The sequence below is a fragment of the Rattus norvegicus genome, chromosome 2, assembly GCF_036323735.1.
Source record: "Rattus norvegicus strain BN/NHsdMcwi chromosome 2, GRCr8, whole genome shotgun sequence".
In the NCBI taxonomy this organism is placed as follows: Eukaryota; Metazoa; Chordata; class Mammalia; order Rodentia; family Muridae; genus Rattus; species Rattus norvegicus.
Genome location: NC_086020.1, coordinates 194270762 through 194285467, shown reverse-complemented (window position 1 = coordinate 194285467; position 14706 = coordinate 194270762). Strand labels below are relative to the sequence as shown.

General features: G+C 37.0%; 1 protein-coding gene across 3 annotated transcripts in view; it reads left to right on the top strand.

Annotated features, from left to right (window-relative positions):
* Positions 1–14706, top strand: part of Magi3 (membrane associated guanylate kinase, WW and PDZ domain containing 3) — a 198882-nt gene that overhangs the window by 120001 nt on the left and 64175 nt on the right. For all 3 annotated transcript variants that reach the window (XM_039101721.2, NM_139084.3, XM_008761367.4), the window contains exons 3-5: positions 3856–3975; positions 8570–8779; positions 12208–12385. In XM_039101721.2, coding sequence (XP_038957649.1) covers positions 3856–3975; positions 8570–8779; positions 12208–12385 — 508 coding nt within the window. The remainder of the gene's footprint in view (positions 1–3855; positions 3976–8569; positions 8780–12207; positions 12386–14706) is intronic.

The window sequence follows — 14706 nt, the reverse complement described above, 5'->3', positions numbered from 1 at the left end:
GGATGTAATAGAAAGCCTGGTGGCAAATACTCATTTCTACAGAATTGTTGTGACTGATAATTGGCTTTTTAGTAAATCCTGGTGGGTATCATTGGAATAAATAGGAAACGGGAATGCTCTTCATGCTCCCTCCTCTCCACTCTCCACTCCACATCTATTTCACTTTACTTAGGAACGATTGTGAGTCTGACTTTGCTACAGTACTTTCTAAGGCTACACACGGCTTATCCACTCAGAGGACGTATTGCACAACTGTGAGGACTGGAGCTGTATCCCAGCACCCCTGTAATAAGCCAGGCATTCTGAGAATATCTTAACTGCTCACAGATGGGCGTGAGGAGGAGGAGGATGACCAGGCCTTGCTGGCTTCCAACTTTGCTAAGGAAACTCAAGCCCAAGTTCAGGGAGAGATCTTGCCTCTGAACGACAGGCAAAGGTGATGAGGAAGGACACATTACGTTGTCATTTGGCCTTTGCATCTATGGACAGGTATTGCACTTGCACACACATGCCCACACATATTCACACAGACATGTGCATCATACATGTGAGTACCCCACACACACAGAGAAAAAAATAAAACAAATCAGAGTAAGAGGAGATAATGCCTGTTTGGGTATTTATTTCTCTAATGCAAATTATCTCAGATACGATTGGTAAGTGTGCATGATAGCAATGTAACAGGTTGTCTTAGTTCTTATGTCATTTTTTTCACAAGCTAAGTGTCTTATCATCAAATAGAACCAAGAAATCAGAATAAATGAGCACAGCTGAATGCTGTACCTGAGGGAACTCAAGTAGAAACGACGGGGCCTACTTCCTTCAGTGTGGCCTCTGTTTGATCATAATGGTTAGTCTTAAGAGTTCTGTAGCACATGACTTACCCCATCATTTAAAAAAAATAGCTTCTGGACTCTAGTACTTTTTATTAGAATTTTAGCATTTATTTTCAACTGCAGTAATATTTTATTAGAACTATTTGTTTTGTTTGCAGGATTGTAATAGTTTTTGAAAGGTTATCTCTGGCTCTAGTTTCTCTTCAGTGTCTATTGGACACATGTCCAATAAGAAGAAATTACTTTTAGAAAGCTCATACTTCATAGAAATGTTTTCTATGTAATACATGTTCTTGAAAAGGGACTATAAAACTTCATCATTAGTACAACAATTATCTCATGTTCTAAAATAATAACAACTGGGGCACAATCTTACAATAGAGTTTTAAATCATCTTTAGAGATGAAATGATGGTGTATTGTACAGACTCCTGTCAGATTAGATTTACTGATTTATTATAGCATCAAGAACCTAAAGACCTACAAATTAATTTTTTAAAAGGTAGCTACTTTATAACAGAAAATCTATATAGCTAGTGGCATAATTTATTTTCTGTTGCTGTTAGAAATTACTGAGACTGGGTAGTTTATAAAGAAAAAGGGTTTGGGTTTTGGGGGTGGGGTTTGACTCATTAATCTGAAAGTTCAAGAGCATGGTGCTAGCATTTGCTTGGCTTCTGGTAAGAGTTCATAGCAGAAGGGAAAGTGAGTGTCTTTGCTAGGGTTTCTATAATATCATGACCAAAAAGCAAATTGAGGAAAGGGTGTATTCCACTTACACTTCCCTATTTGCTGTTCATCATTGAAGGAAATCAGGGCAGGAACCTGGAGGCAGGAGCTGATACAGAGGCCATGGAGGGGTGCTGCTTACTGACTTGCTTCCCCTGGCTTACTCAGCCTGCTTTCTTATAGAACCCAGGACCACCAGCCCAGGGATGGCAGCATCCACAATGGGCTGAGGCCCTGCCCCATTGGTTACTTATTGAGAAAATGCCTACAGCTGGATCTCATGGAAACATTTCCTCAACTGAGGCTCCTTCCTCGGCTGACTCTAGCTTGGGCCACGTTTGAGCAAAAAAACACACATATGCCAAAAACTGAGAGAAGTTAATCAGATTTCATTTTTTATGCTAATCTATGTTGACGGTAACTAACTTGCTCTTTGTTTTCTGAAATAGAGTGTCACTGTGTTGCCAGGTTGGCCTTGTGCTCTCAAACCTTGTCTTTACCTCCCTTGTCTCCTGATTAAAGGCAGGAGGAAACACCATGTCTGTCACATGACAACCAATTAAGTTTCACAAGAATTATATTAGTTTGGAGCCCATGACTAAATTCCATGGACTTTTGTTTATTTCTTGTCTGTTGTTGTTGTTGTTGTTGTGTGCTCTAAGTGCACATGTAGAGATCAGAGAACAGCTTTTGAGAGTGATTCTCTGCTTCCACCTTGAGATTTGGGGATCAACTTTTAAGTCATCAGGCTTGAGTGGGGAGTGCTTTTACCCACTGAGCCATCTCACTTGGCCCAAATAACTTCCCCCACTGAAAAGTTTTTTACACTGTGTTTTGATTATATTTACTCCTCTCACCTCTTAAACAGATTAACTTTACTTTCTTTCTCAGCTCACCTAATTTTTCCTCCCATCAGGATCAATTTGCACAAACATTCTTGGATATATGTTCTTCTCCTGGAGTACTGTCGGCTTACCAGGGGTTATGCTCTAAGAAAATGGTTCTCAAACTGTGTGTAGGGACCCAAGAGGGGTCACATATCAGATATTTTCATATCAGAGATTTTATGTTATGATTCATAACAGTAGCAAAATAACAGTTAACTAATAATGAAGTAACTTTATGGTTGGTGGTCACCACCACCATTTGATTAACTGTATTAAATGGTTGCAGCTGTAGAAAGATTGAGTTAAAGTAGAGATTAGCTTTGAACATAGAAAATTTCTTATTGAATGATTGGGGCAAAGATAAGATTCTAATGTGCTGAGGAGAAAATGAGAGGAGGTGGAAACTGAGTAGACAGAACTTCTTTTCTTTGTAAAAAGGAGAAACGTATTATATAACTCGTACACATAAAATATAGAGAGAATGTCAAGAAACTAAAGACATTTTTGAGATAATAAAGGCAAAAGGGTAAGAAAATAAGGGTTTTTTTTTTAATCTTCATGAGAGGCAGCCAGAGTTTATAGTAATTTGTGATGAGAATTAGAGCCATTTTCTAAGTCTTAGCAATGTATGTTTTGGAATCCTATGATATCCATGCCTTAATAGGATCATGAGCACCGTCTTGTCCACCACCACTTTGGAGAAAGATAATGAATCCCAGATAAGTTAAATGACTCTTCTAAAGCAGACCATAGATTATAATAATTGCAGACTAAGTTCTTCTTGCCCCTTTGGTTAGTGCTATCCTTATGGCATTATTTGCAGTATGATTTGCCTATGAATTGAATTTTATGTAGCCATATATTTTACAGTACTGTTCATTTGCACATCCTGTTAGACTTTGCTACATAACAAATTGCCTTGAAGTTCTGTGGCTTAAAATAGCCATCGTGTGTTGTTGCCATGGCTCATTAGTTGTCTGGGTCCAGCTTGGATCAGTTGTGTGTCAAAGTCAGTACAGCTTAGCTGGGGAGGGAGAAGCAGAGTGGTCTACCCTTACATCTGGGAGCTTGGTGCTCCCATACACACACACACACACACACACACACACACACACACACACACACACACACTCTTAAAAGTTTAAAAATAAAATATTTTAAAAATCTGTATGCCAGGAAATTAAGTCTTTATTGACACTAAACTTACTATAGGGTTTTTATAGATTTGAATTTTATTACTATTTTATTCAAGTATATTTTCTCATATAGTTATTATTATACTTTAATACATCAGATACAATGTATTAAATAAGTTTTGTCTTCCATGTAGTCTTCTTAGACTGACATCTGATTATTTGTATTTTAAAAAGTATTTTACGATTATCTTTTTTCTTTTCTCCTTAGGCACTACAAGGGCTCCCAGGGATGGGGAAGTTCCAGGGGTGGACTATAATTTCATTTCTGTTGAACAATTCAAGGCACTGGAAGAAAGCGGAGCATTGTTAGAAAGTGGAACGTATGATGGTATGTCCCCAAATATTAAAATTACCTCCAGATAACCAGAATCATTTCAGAGGGAATTGTATCAGTAAATACAATTTTTAAAAAGTTATTTGCGAGGCCTAGGGAGATGGATTAACAGTTAAGAACACTGGCTGTTCCTCCAAAAGACTTGTTTTTGATTTCTAGTATCTGCATGATGGCTAGCAACTGTTTTAAACTTCAGTTACAGGGGATACAGTGCCCTCTTTGGGCCTCTGTGGGCACTGCACACATATGGTATACAGATATATATGAGGCAAAATAACTGTATGCATAAAATAAAGTCTTAAGACATAAGAAAATGTGATTTTCTTTTAATTAGGAAATTTCCAATTTACTGATTAGATGGAATTAGACAATAACCAAAAGCATTATATCACATTTAAAAGTTCATTGTGAACAATAAACTAAAAATTAGTCAAACTGGCAAGTTTGCATATTTCAAAGCAATTCACCATTATCCTCTGAACCCAACAAGTGCTTGTTGATGACTTTCTGTCCATGGCTGGAAATCTAAAGTCTACATACTTTGAAAAGCCTGAAAATCTTGCAGAAAAGAAAGCACCAATAATTGATTTTCATATCTCTGTTTACTATACTCATTTGTTTTTCTGAAGAACAAACGAGGTCAGTTTCAACTCTTAAATGATTCCATGTTGTGTACTTTTTAAAAAACTCACACACTTTTCCTCTTGGTGAGCTTATCCACTCCCATAGCACCTTATACTTTTTCGTCATGTTTGTTCTGCTTTTCTAAGTGTGACTTTCACAACTTCTGTGTAGCAGGGACAGTGCCTGTCTTACTTGATGGTGTGTAAGAGATGATGTCCAGTAAATACCCTTGAATGTGTCTCAGTTCACATGCATGCTTATGCATATGTGTGCACATATTTGTTTCCCTTCAGTCACCACATGTAGTCATTTCATCCTGGTAGCCACTTCCCTGGCAGTGTTCTCACTGCTACATTGCAGGCCCTTCATTGAGTTCACTGTAACATTGTAGGCCCTTCATTGAGTTCACTGTAACACTGTAGACCCTTCATTGAGTTCACTATAACACTGTAGGCCCTTCATTGAGTTCACTGTAACATTGTAGGCCCTTCATTGAGTTCACTGTAACACTGTAGACCCTTCATTGAGTTCACTATAACACTGTAGGCCCTTCATTGAGTTCATCATACTATTGCAGTTGGTCTCCCTGTCCCAGCCGCCTTCCAGTGTCTTGCTTTTGTTAGTTCCATCCCGCCCCTTGCTACAATGCTGGACTTCCTCAGTCTCAACTCTGGTACTTCTAATCATATCCCTTTCTTATTCAGAACATTGAGTCATTTCCTTCCTGCCTATAAACTTTGACCTACTTTTTCTGGCCTCAGCTCACATGAATCATCCATTCATTTAAAAATTGATTTGATCATGTTTTATTTATTCAGCAACCACTTGACAGGTACGTACTATGTGCCAAGTCTTTTAAGAGACCTAGGAATACTATGGTGAACAAGATCAAAATGCTATTGCTTTAATAAATTTTGTATTTTAATAGAGAAGGCAGTGAAAACTAAACTAAATATAAACCGAGATGCTACGACAGATACAAAAGAAGAAATTTACAGAAAATAATAGGAATATCATTTTTGCCAAGTGAAGACGTCTCAGAGGAATGGACAAGCTAATTTGTTTTCATTTTCTTTCAATATGACATTTTTATGGGAACATCTATGGAAATTTCACATCATGCACCCCAGTCACACTCACTTCCCAGTCCATCCATGTGTGCCCCTCCACACTGTGATATCCCCCAAAAGTAAAAATTAATAATAATAATAAATAAAAAACCCTTAGTCCAGTAAAAATACAGCCTGCTTCATGATTTTGTGTGTCATCCTTGCATAGGGTGCTAATCTCTGTGCAGCTCCAACTTTCATCTGTGTGCTTTCATTCAGATAGCTTAGCTCTTATATTTGACCTTTCTTTTTTATTTAATACTCGTATTTTGTTTATGTTCTTCAAAAATGTTTATTGTGTCTTTTGCACATATTTATTATTTATCTGATCTGTTTCTTTGTCTCATTTTTCTTTATTGTTTTTACATATTATTATAGCTTTTGATTACTCCTTGTTACTGTTCCACATTTATCTGAATTCATTACATTTAATTCTTACAATATGCCATAGTTTGAGTATTGTATTTTATTTCATCATTCTCCTGGTGTTAGACCAAAATTTTTGACTTGTAGAGTGTATTTACTCAGCTTGATGAAGTAGTTTTGAATAGTTGTCTGTTTTCATTCCTCACAGCCGAGCACAGGGGCTCTTCTTTGATAAGCTTACAAAAATAATGGTTCTATAAGTAGACCTGTGTCAAGGAGAAAAGTAAAAGCAAATAAATTACAATCAAGTACAATCAAGAACATGTCTATTATCCCAGCATTTAGAGATAAGAGGCAGCAAGATCAGGAATTCAACCTCAGCCTTGAATAAGATCCTGTTCTCAAAAAGAGAGCAGCATAGACACTATATACCTGTAGTCCAAATCTCAGGACTTGGGAAGCAGGGATGGGGCAAAGGTGGGGGCAAGGGCAGGGAGGTAGCGGCAGATGGATCTCTGGAAGTTAGAAGCCAGCCTGGTCTACACAGCAAGTTCTAGGCCATCTGGGGCTACATATGAGACTTTGTCAAAGAGAGAGAGGGTTAGAGGAGAAGTGAGAAGATTCTGCTAAATATTGATTTTAAAAGATAAATCTAATACCTGGGGGGTTGAATACACCTATATTTATATAAGCAAATATGTTTATGACATATATAACTCTAATGTGATTCAGATGTTATTTTTAATTTCATGTTTGAAATGTTTAATAGTTGATAGCTGTACAAATGAAAAGGTTTTTCTTTTCTTAAAAGTTTTTAGATTAAAAAAAATCCGTTTTGCCCCTTGCATGTATGTATGTATGTATGTATGTATGTATGTATACCGTGTTCATGCCTTTTGCCTGTGTAGGTTAAAAGAGGATGTTGGATCTCTTAGAACTGCAATTATGGATGGTAGTAAGCTACCATGTAGGTGCTAGGAGTTGAACCTGGGTCTTGAGCAAGAGAAGCAATTGCTCTTAACTGCTGGGCCACTTCCCTAGCCCTAGGAAGACTTTTTTTTTTTTTTGGTTCTTTTTTTCGGAGCTGGGGACCGAACCCAGGGCCTTGCGCTTCCTAGGCAAGCGCTCTACCACTGAGCTAAATCCCCAACCCCGGAAGACTTTTTTTAAACAAATAAATTAGAAAAAAAATTTGCAAAACCCCAAAACCTATTTATTGACTATATAGCAATTTGTACTCTACATTTTCCCTTAACTTTCCTTAAGAACGTGTTAACTTTTCTACATTAGTTCACTGAGAATTTACAGTAAAGTGCACTTTTGTTGACACTATCATCCCCAGAACACATGCACTCATTTCTGCTTTGGTTGATCCAGAGTTTTTGCTAGTGTGATTATTGAGCTTAAAGCAGAAAAATAGCTGGCACAGTCCCGCACGCGTGTAATTCCAGAAGAGGCCTGGCAGGTAAATCTCAGTGATTTGAGAACAGCCTGGGTATACATCGTGAGTTCAGCACAACCAGGCCTACACAATAAGGTCCTGTCTATAAAATAAGATAAAATGCAAAAAAATTGAGATTATGGTGCCTTTTTCCCCAACTCAGAAAATAATGAACCAGCTTTTCCTTTGCATCTTTATATACAGGTCAGAAAATTGACAGAAAATCTAATCTGTTTTAATACAAAATCTGTGTACCCATCTATTGGCAAAACCCAGTTAAATCTGTATTTGAAAACAAAGAAACAATTGAGTCTGACTTTTTGAATATTGATAATTGTACTTAGAGTCAAACTTTCACCAATTTCACGGTAATGTTTTCCCCCTCTGACATATGGACAGTGACTGTTAAGACAGCTAGACTTATGGAACACTTTCCCATGGTGCCTGCCTGCTCAGTGGGAGCTGCATGACAAACTGAAAATTATTTCATTTGTTTTTATTTTTAACCTTGACCAAGTACTGGTACTGGAAAAATCAAAGATCCTCAGAAGAAAACATTAAACTATCTCTTGCTTTTCTGAGTGTATACTAGAATAGAACTTGATATATAATGGCTCTTTAATAAATTGTCAGATAATATAATTCAAGTGTGCAGGAATCTTCTTAAAATTACACAACAGCTTATAGTCCTATATGAAATAGTTTTTAGCCTTTGTATATATCCTCATTTTAGTAAAATAATTCATTTTATACATTAGAACAAAATTAGTTAATTTTATATGCCTTTGTGTCTTTCATTATTACATATGAGAATTGATGCTTTTATATTTCTAAATTCAGCCCTAATTAAGGACCCATGTAAAACAAAATTAAAAACAATGGTATTAGTATGCCAGCAAATATATGTATGACAACATATGAGGAATTCATCCATACAGAATGCTTTGGCCTTCTAGTCAATGGCAGAGGGACTTTTTAAGCAGTATTCAGTGTTAATGTACCTTGGTCAGCATTCGTGCTCTCAGCTGCCATCATTTGTACACCACAGGAAATTTCTATGGCACGCCCAAGCCTCCAGCAGAGCCTAGTCCTTTCCAGCCCGATCCAGTTGATCAGGTCCTCTTTGACAATGAGTTTGACACAGAATCCCAAAGAAAACGAACTACATCTGTCAGCAAGATGGAAAGGATGGACAGCTCTCTCCCTGAGGAAGAGGAAGATGAGGACAAAGAAGCTGTCAATGGCAGCGGAAGCATGGGTTTGTAAACTTATTAACAACTTCTGATTGGTTTCAGACTGCCTTCAATCTTGAGTTGAAATACTAACATTTTTCTTGAACTGTATGCAGAGCAGGTGATAGGATTCTACTTCTCTCTGAAAGCTGCGTGTGGAACAATGTATATTTCTGTGATCATCTTGTAAACTAACATGAGTTAGCAATAGTAGCTGTCATTAACGATGTGCCATTACCTTGTTGCCTGAAGTACTTGTGATGCTGGGATGTGGGAATCTTACTGGCATAGTTCTACTTCCCAGAATTAAAACAAAATTGGTTTTATAATACAGTCTTCGACCCAGCATAGACTTTGGAGGTATCTCAGAAGAAATTACCTGAAAAGGTTCATTAGCAATATTTTTAATTTAAATTCTGGATCTACTCAAAGATAATTTGCAAATAAGATTGACATTTTTTTTTGTATCTTTTGCTTAACTTCCATATCTCTCACTGAATGAAAATAAAAATGTGAGGGTGAAGAGTCTGGTCTGAATGTCCCTGAATAGTGTCGTAATTTCCCAGGAAATCCTTACATTTAGTTGAGAGAGAACTGGGAAAACAGACCTCACAAAGATGTGTTAAAGTTATTATTGTTAAAGTTATACAAAGAATAGTTAAAGTTACTATTCTCTTTGGAATGATAGTATGTGAACTTTATGAAGACTGGAATTTTTTTGGGAATATAAATATATATATTTTAACTATATCTACTATACCAGGAATAGTATCTGGCATAGATAAGGAAGTAAATGTTAATCCTGTTCCTAGATTTGCAACCCATCTCTATATGATCTCAGAACATTACCAATTTCCCTCATCACCTATTAAATTTTTCTTTGCATATACTTATTGCCTTATATGATCATTGTTTATTTACCCCTACAGATAGTGAGATCTGGCTATTGTGCTAACTTCTCAGCACTGTGTTTAGCGTTAAATGAGCTAGCCAATATATTTAGGTGTCGGGACAAAAATTGTGTTTTAAAAGATTTAGTCATTTGGAATTACATTGAGAGTATTATAGATCATTTAGTTGATATTGCTTTTGTCTGTCATACTTATTTCCCCCAGATTGACTTCAACATTGGATACCTTTAAATCTTTATTGCATATTCTGCAAGGAAAATAAACTAGGGATTTTATTCATTTATTTGTTTAACAAACAGCTATTGAACATCTGCTGGGCTACTAAGTGCTAACCATTTGTTCTAAGTGCCAGGAATAAGGTAGTGAACAAAACAGACAAAAACTCCTGTTCTCACAGAGGTCACTTTCTGATGAGAGAGTCATAACTGGATAAACAACATGTAAAGTTGTCTGATGATACCAAGCAAGGCATGTGGGGAGGTAGAAAGAAAGGAGAGGTAGTCAACTTGCAGTTGTAGATAAACTGTCAGAAAAGACCTGAAACAAAATGAGTAAAGCCCAGGTATCCAAGAGAATGTTCCTAACAGGCAACTGTAAATTTAAATTCCTGAAATGGTAGTATACCTGGAGTATTTAGGCAATAGCAGAGGAGCCGATGTGTTGGTCATGGTGTGGCCAATATATTGAATGTGGTTTGAGCAGAATGATGGAAGGTAAAAGAATGCAGCAGTGACAATGAGGTCAGGCAGTGACAGATGAGGTCAGGCAGTGATGGTAGGGAGGAGAACACATGTTGCATAGTTCTAGAGGCCAGTATAAGGATTCAGGAGTTTACTTTGAGATGTGAGGTCACAGTTGCATTTTGAGAAGAGGACTATGTAACAGGTTTTAGTGGGCTCATTCTGGCTCCTTTATTGAGACAGGCCATAGGAAGACATGGGTGTGAATAGGGATAGCAATCAGGAAGCTACTGCATACAGAAGGAAGAAAGTAACCAGTTTGTCAGATGCTATTGATAGTTCAAATGAGATGTGGACCGAGAATTGGTCATTGGATTTGATTATGTGTAGATCATTGGTGATCTTGGTAAGTATAGTTTTATTAATGAAAGTTCAGAAGCCTTGATAGAGTGAGGTCCATAGAGAAATGGAGGAGTGGAAGTAGACGTAGCAGATCTAAACTGTTTGCAGGTGGTTTGACATAGAGTGGAAAACTTGAGAGCTTTGTCAAAGGAGAAAGATAACTTGGTTTTTAAAGAATGGAGAAGGGACATGTCTTTATGTAGAGAATATGATTTAATGGATAGGGAAGATTGGTGATATAGAAAGGAGAGAGACTGAAAGTAGGAAAGAGTCAGGTACTGTTGGAGGGTTAGCCTTAGGAAGAAACCCAGACTTTCTTCAGCAGTAATAAGTGGATAAGTGGATTCTTGTCGACTGAATGATGGGAGTTTTTATAGTTCTTTTGTGCTTGTACTTGGCTCTGTTTTATCCATGAAATAATCAACAAGGTCATCATAAGATACAGAATAAGAAAAAACGTAGTTCAGTAATCCTCTCAGTTTCTATTACCCACAGTCAGAAGTGGTCTAAAAGTATTAGTGACTAGCAATGATATTGGAGGAGAGGGAGAGAAAAAAGAATACCTTTGCATAACTTCTAGAACAGGATATTGTTATTATAGCTGCTATATTAGTTACTGCTGTTGATTTCTCAGTAAGTAGCAAGATTAATATATTGTATAAGTAGATTTATTCAAGGGATGACTATATCAGAGGCTTTTCTTTCGATTCTCTAATTCAGAAGTATTGCATGTAGAAACTGTGAAAATGATAGAATGTAATATGTTTAAGTTCTAGGAATGTGTTCTAAGTGTATTACTGTATTACTTGACTCCCCAGATAATAACCAGGTTTCAGTTTGCCTACCTATAATGTAGACTTTGGGACTACAAACGTTTTTAGTATTACTAGAATTATATTTAACATTTAAAAATAAATTATTATTTAAATACCTGCGTTTAAAATGTATAAAGTTACTTAGTGTAGCAGTCAAAAGGATAGGCTGCTTAGATTCAGATCCTGGGTTTGCTGTTTAATGGCTCTGTGACCTGACTAACTTAACCTCTCTGTGGCTTGGTTTCCTCAATTTATAAAATGGAGATAATAATAATAGAATTGCTATGAGAATTATGAGTTAGTACATGTTCAGCATTTCAAATAGAGCTTGGCACATAAAAGGTCTGTGTAAGAACTGCGCTGCTGTTAAGATTCTTCCTGAATTGATTCTGGTGGTAGTGTTTGTTTTTTTCTGCCTTCCCAGACTAGCATTAGATGAGTAGAATTCATTTTAATTAGAAAATGAAAAAAACTTGAGTATTTATGTATTTCAAAGTTAATAAAGAGACATACACTTAATAGACAAGAAAATTTACAGTTATTTAATTGCAATATATGTGCATTGATGTACGCACTTGGCGTTTTGTTCAAAAAAACAAGCAAACTCTATCTATCCTTTGTGCGGTTCTGTTTCCAACAATGACAGAAACTAGAGAGATGCATTCTGAGTCGTCTGACTGCTGGATGAAGACTGTTCCAAGTTATAACCAAACAAATCGCTCCATGGACTTTAGAAATTATATGATGAGAGACGAGAATCTGGAGCCGCTGCCCAAAAACTGGGAAATGGCCTACACTGACACAGGAACGATCTACTTCATTGAGTAAGCAAATGGCTGCATTTCTTCCAGCATGCCCTGTCACTAGGGGAGTAAACTGAAATGTTTAAAATAAAAGAAAAAGAAAGAAAGAAAAAAAGAAAGGGGGAAAAACCTCATAGTTTGATTACTCATGCCAATATCTCTAAGCTTTCACTTGTTTTTACTTAAAAATGTCTTCATTTGAGTTGATCCTTCATCTAGTTATTTCCTTGAATGACATCTCCCCTCCTCTGCTAATAATACAGTCAGTATATTTTGCCTCTGGAGGATGCGCATGTGTCAAAGCCAGAGGTCAGCCTCAGATGTCATTCTTGGGGTTCTGTCCATTTTGTTTGCTAGACAGGGTCTCACGGGACTGAAGATCACCATTGAGTCTTTTCTGGCTGACCAGTGAGCTCCCGTTCTCCTCCCCAGGGCTAAAAGCACAGGGAACCCCACCATACCCGGCTCTGTCATGTAACTTCTAGGGCTCTAGCTCATGTCCGTATTTTATCAACGGAGCTGTGCCCCATTCCTGACCTCTGGTTTGGAAATAGGTGATAGAAAAACAAAAGAAATAAAGGATGTTTTGCTTCACTTGAAGAAAGAAAAAAAACCTTTCAGGTAGATATCCCAATTTAATAAGCTTTTCAAAAATTACATCAAGAGCTAGGTGTTAGGTGTGGTGGTATACACCTTTAATCCCAGTACTTGGAAGACAAAGACAGAAGGACTTCTTTCAGTCCAAGGCCAGTCTGGTCTACTGGCAAGTTCCAGGTTACATCTTGAAACTCTGTTTTAAACCAACCAACCAACAAAATGACCAAGAGAAGCAGATCATTATCCACTTCAAGTGTTTTCAGTCCTGAAGTTTGGAGTTGGTGTGTTAAGATAATATATTTAGGAAATACCACTGATGTAAATAGGATCTTTATGGAAAAGTATTAATATAATGTTCATAGAGGTACTGAATACCACATAATTAGATCAGCCTCAAATTGAATGTTATTTGCTCTAGAAAATGTTGTGCAAATAATTTATTCAAAGTTCAATATAAATAAGGTTTTCTGTACTCCTATGTACCTGGGCGTCTAACCTTTAAAACAATTTGTTCAAGAGTAGAGTATTAATATAGTAAAGTTACAGAACGTAATAATTAACTGAAAATACTGAGGTCTGGGTATTACACTCAGAGAATTTCTCTTTGTCTGTCTCTATCTCTCTGTATCTCTTAGTGTCTCTTTGTCTCTCATCTTCCCTCCCTCCCTCTCAACCCTTTTGCCATTAATTAAGTCTCAGGACTTCAGTCTGCTTCTTTAGACAGTCTCATGAACATTTCGTTCAGTCAAGTCAGAGTAGTGCTTAAAAGACAGGTGTTGAGGACAAGGTCTTTACCACACATAGTACATTTTCATGAATATCAGTGCATAAGTGTACACAAAACAATACAACCACATACACTCTATGAAGAACTGAAGGGATTTTCAAGGACAGTTTATAACTAGGCCCTAAAATATAAGGAGAATTTATAAACAACAGTCTTCATAGTTAAATATGTTAAAGACCTAAACAATAAGAATTGAAACTAGGGCCTAGAGAACAATGGCTCAGTGGTTAAGAGTGCTTGCTCTGCTTCCAGAGGACCCAGGTTCAGTCAAGCGTCCGTCCGTGTCAGTGGCTCACAGTCACTTGTAGTTCTAGGTCCTGAGGATCTGATGCCCTCTGGCAACCTTGGGTCTAGTCAAGAGTGTGGCGAATGTAGACTTGTATAGGTACATACTCATACACATACAATAAATGCATTTGTTTCAACAAGAATTGAAACTAAACTACTAAATGAAAATACAGGGGGAAATTATATTTAACAAAGACTTTCTGGTAGGAAACAAAAGCAACAAAAACAGTGGAGATTATAAATTTAAAAACGTTTTCATGAGGCAGTCAGTGAGTAAAAAGGTAACCTATGCAATAGGAAAAAAGCTTCCAAACCATGTATTGAACAGCGAGAATCCAGGTGAATATTTACCGATAGAGTAACAGTGTTATTTCTGTAGCTAATGTGGCAGGTCTGTGTTAACTGCTTATGTTAAAATGTGTGACTGTAAGAAAAGAATATTAACGTAGGTCCAGAAGGTTTAGCTTTTACACTGTAGGAATTACCTTTGTGAATACTCTCTTACACCCTGGGGAATATTGGGTAAGGTTGCAACAGGTGACCTACTTTTGCTAATTCTCCAGTGATGTCTGCACTGTATACTCAAAGTCAGGCTTTTCTCAAGTAGAAATTGAATTTGGTTTAGGAAGATACTTCTAGTTTTTTTGTTTTTTTTCCTGACCATTTGTTT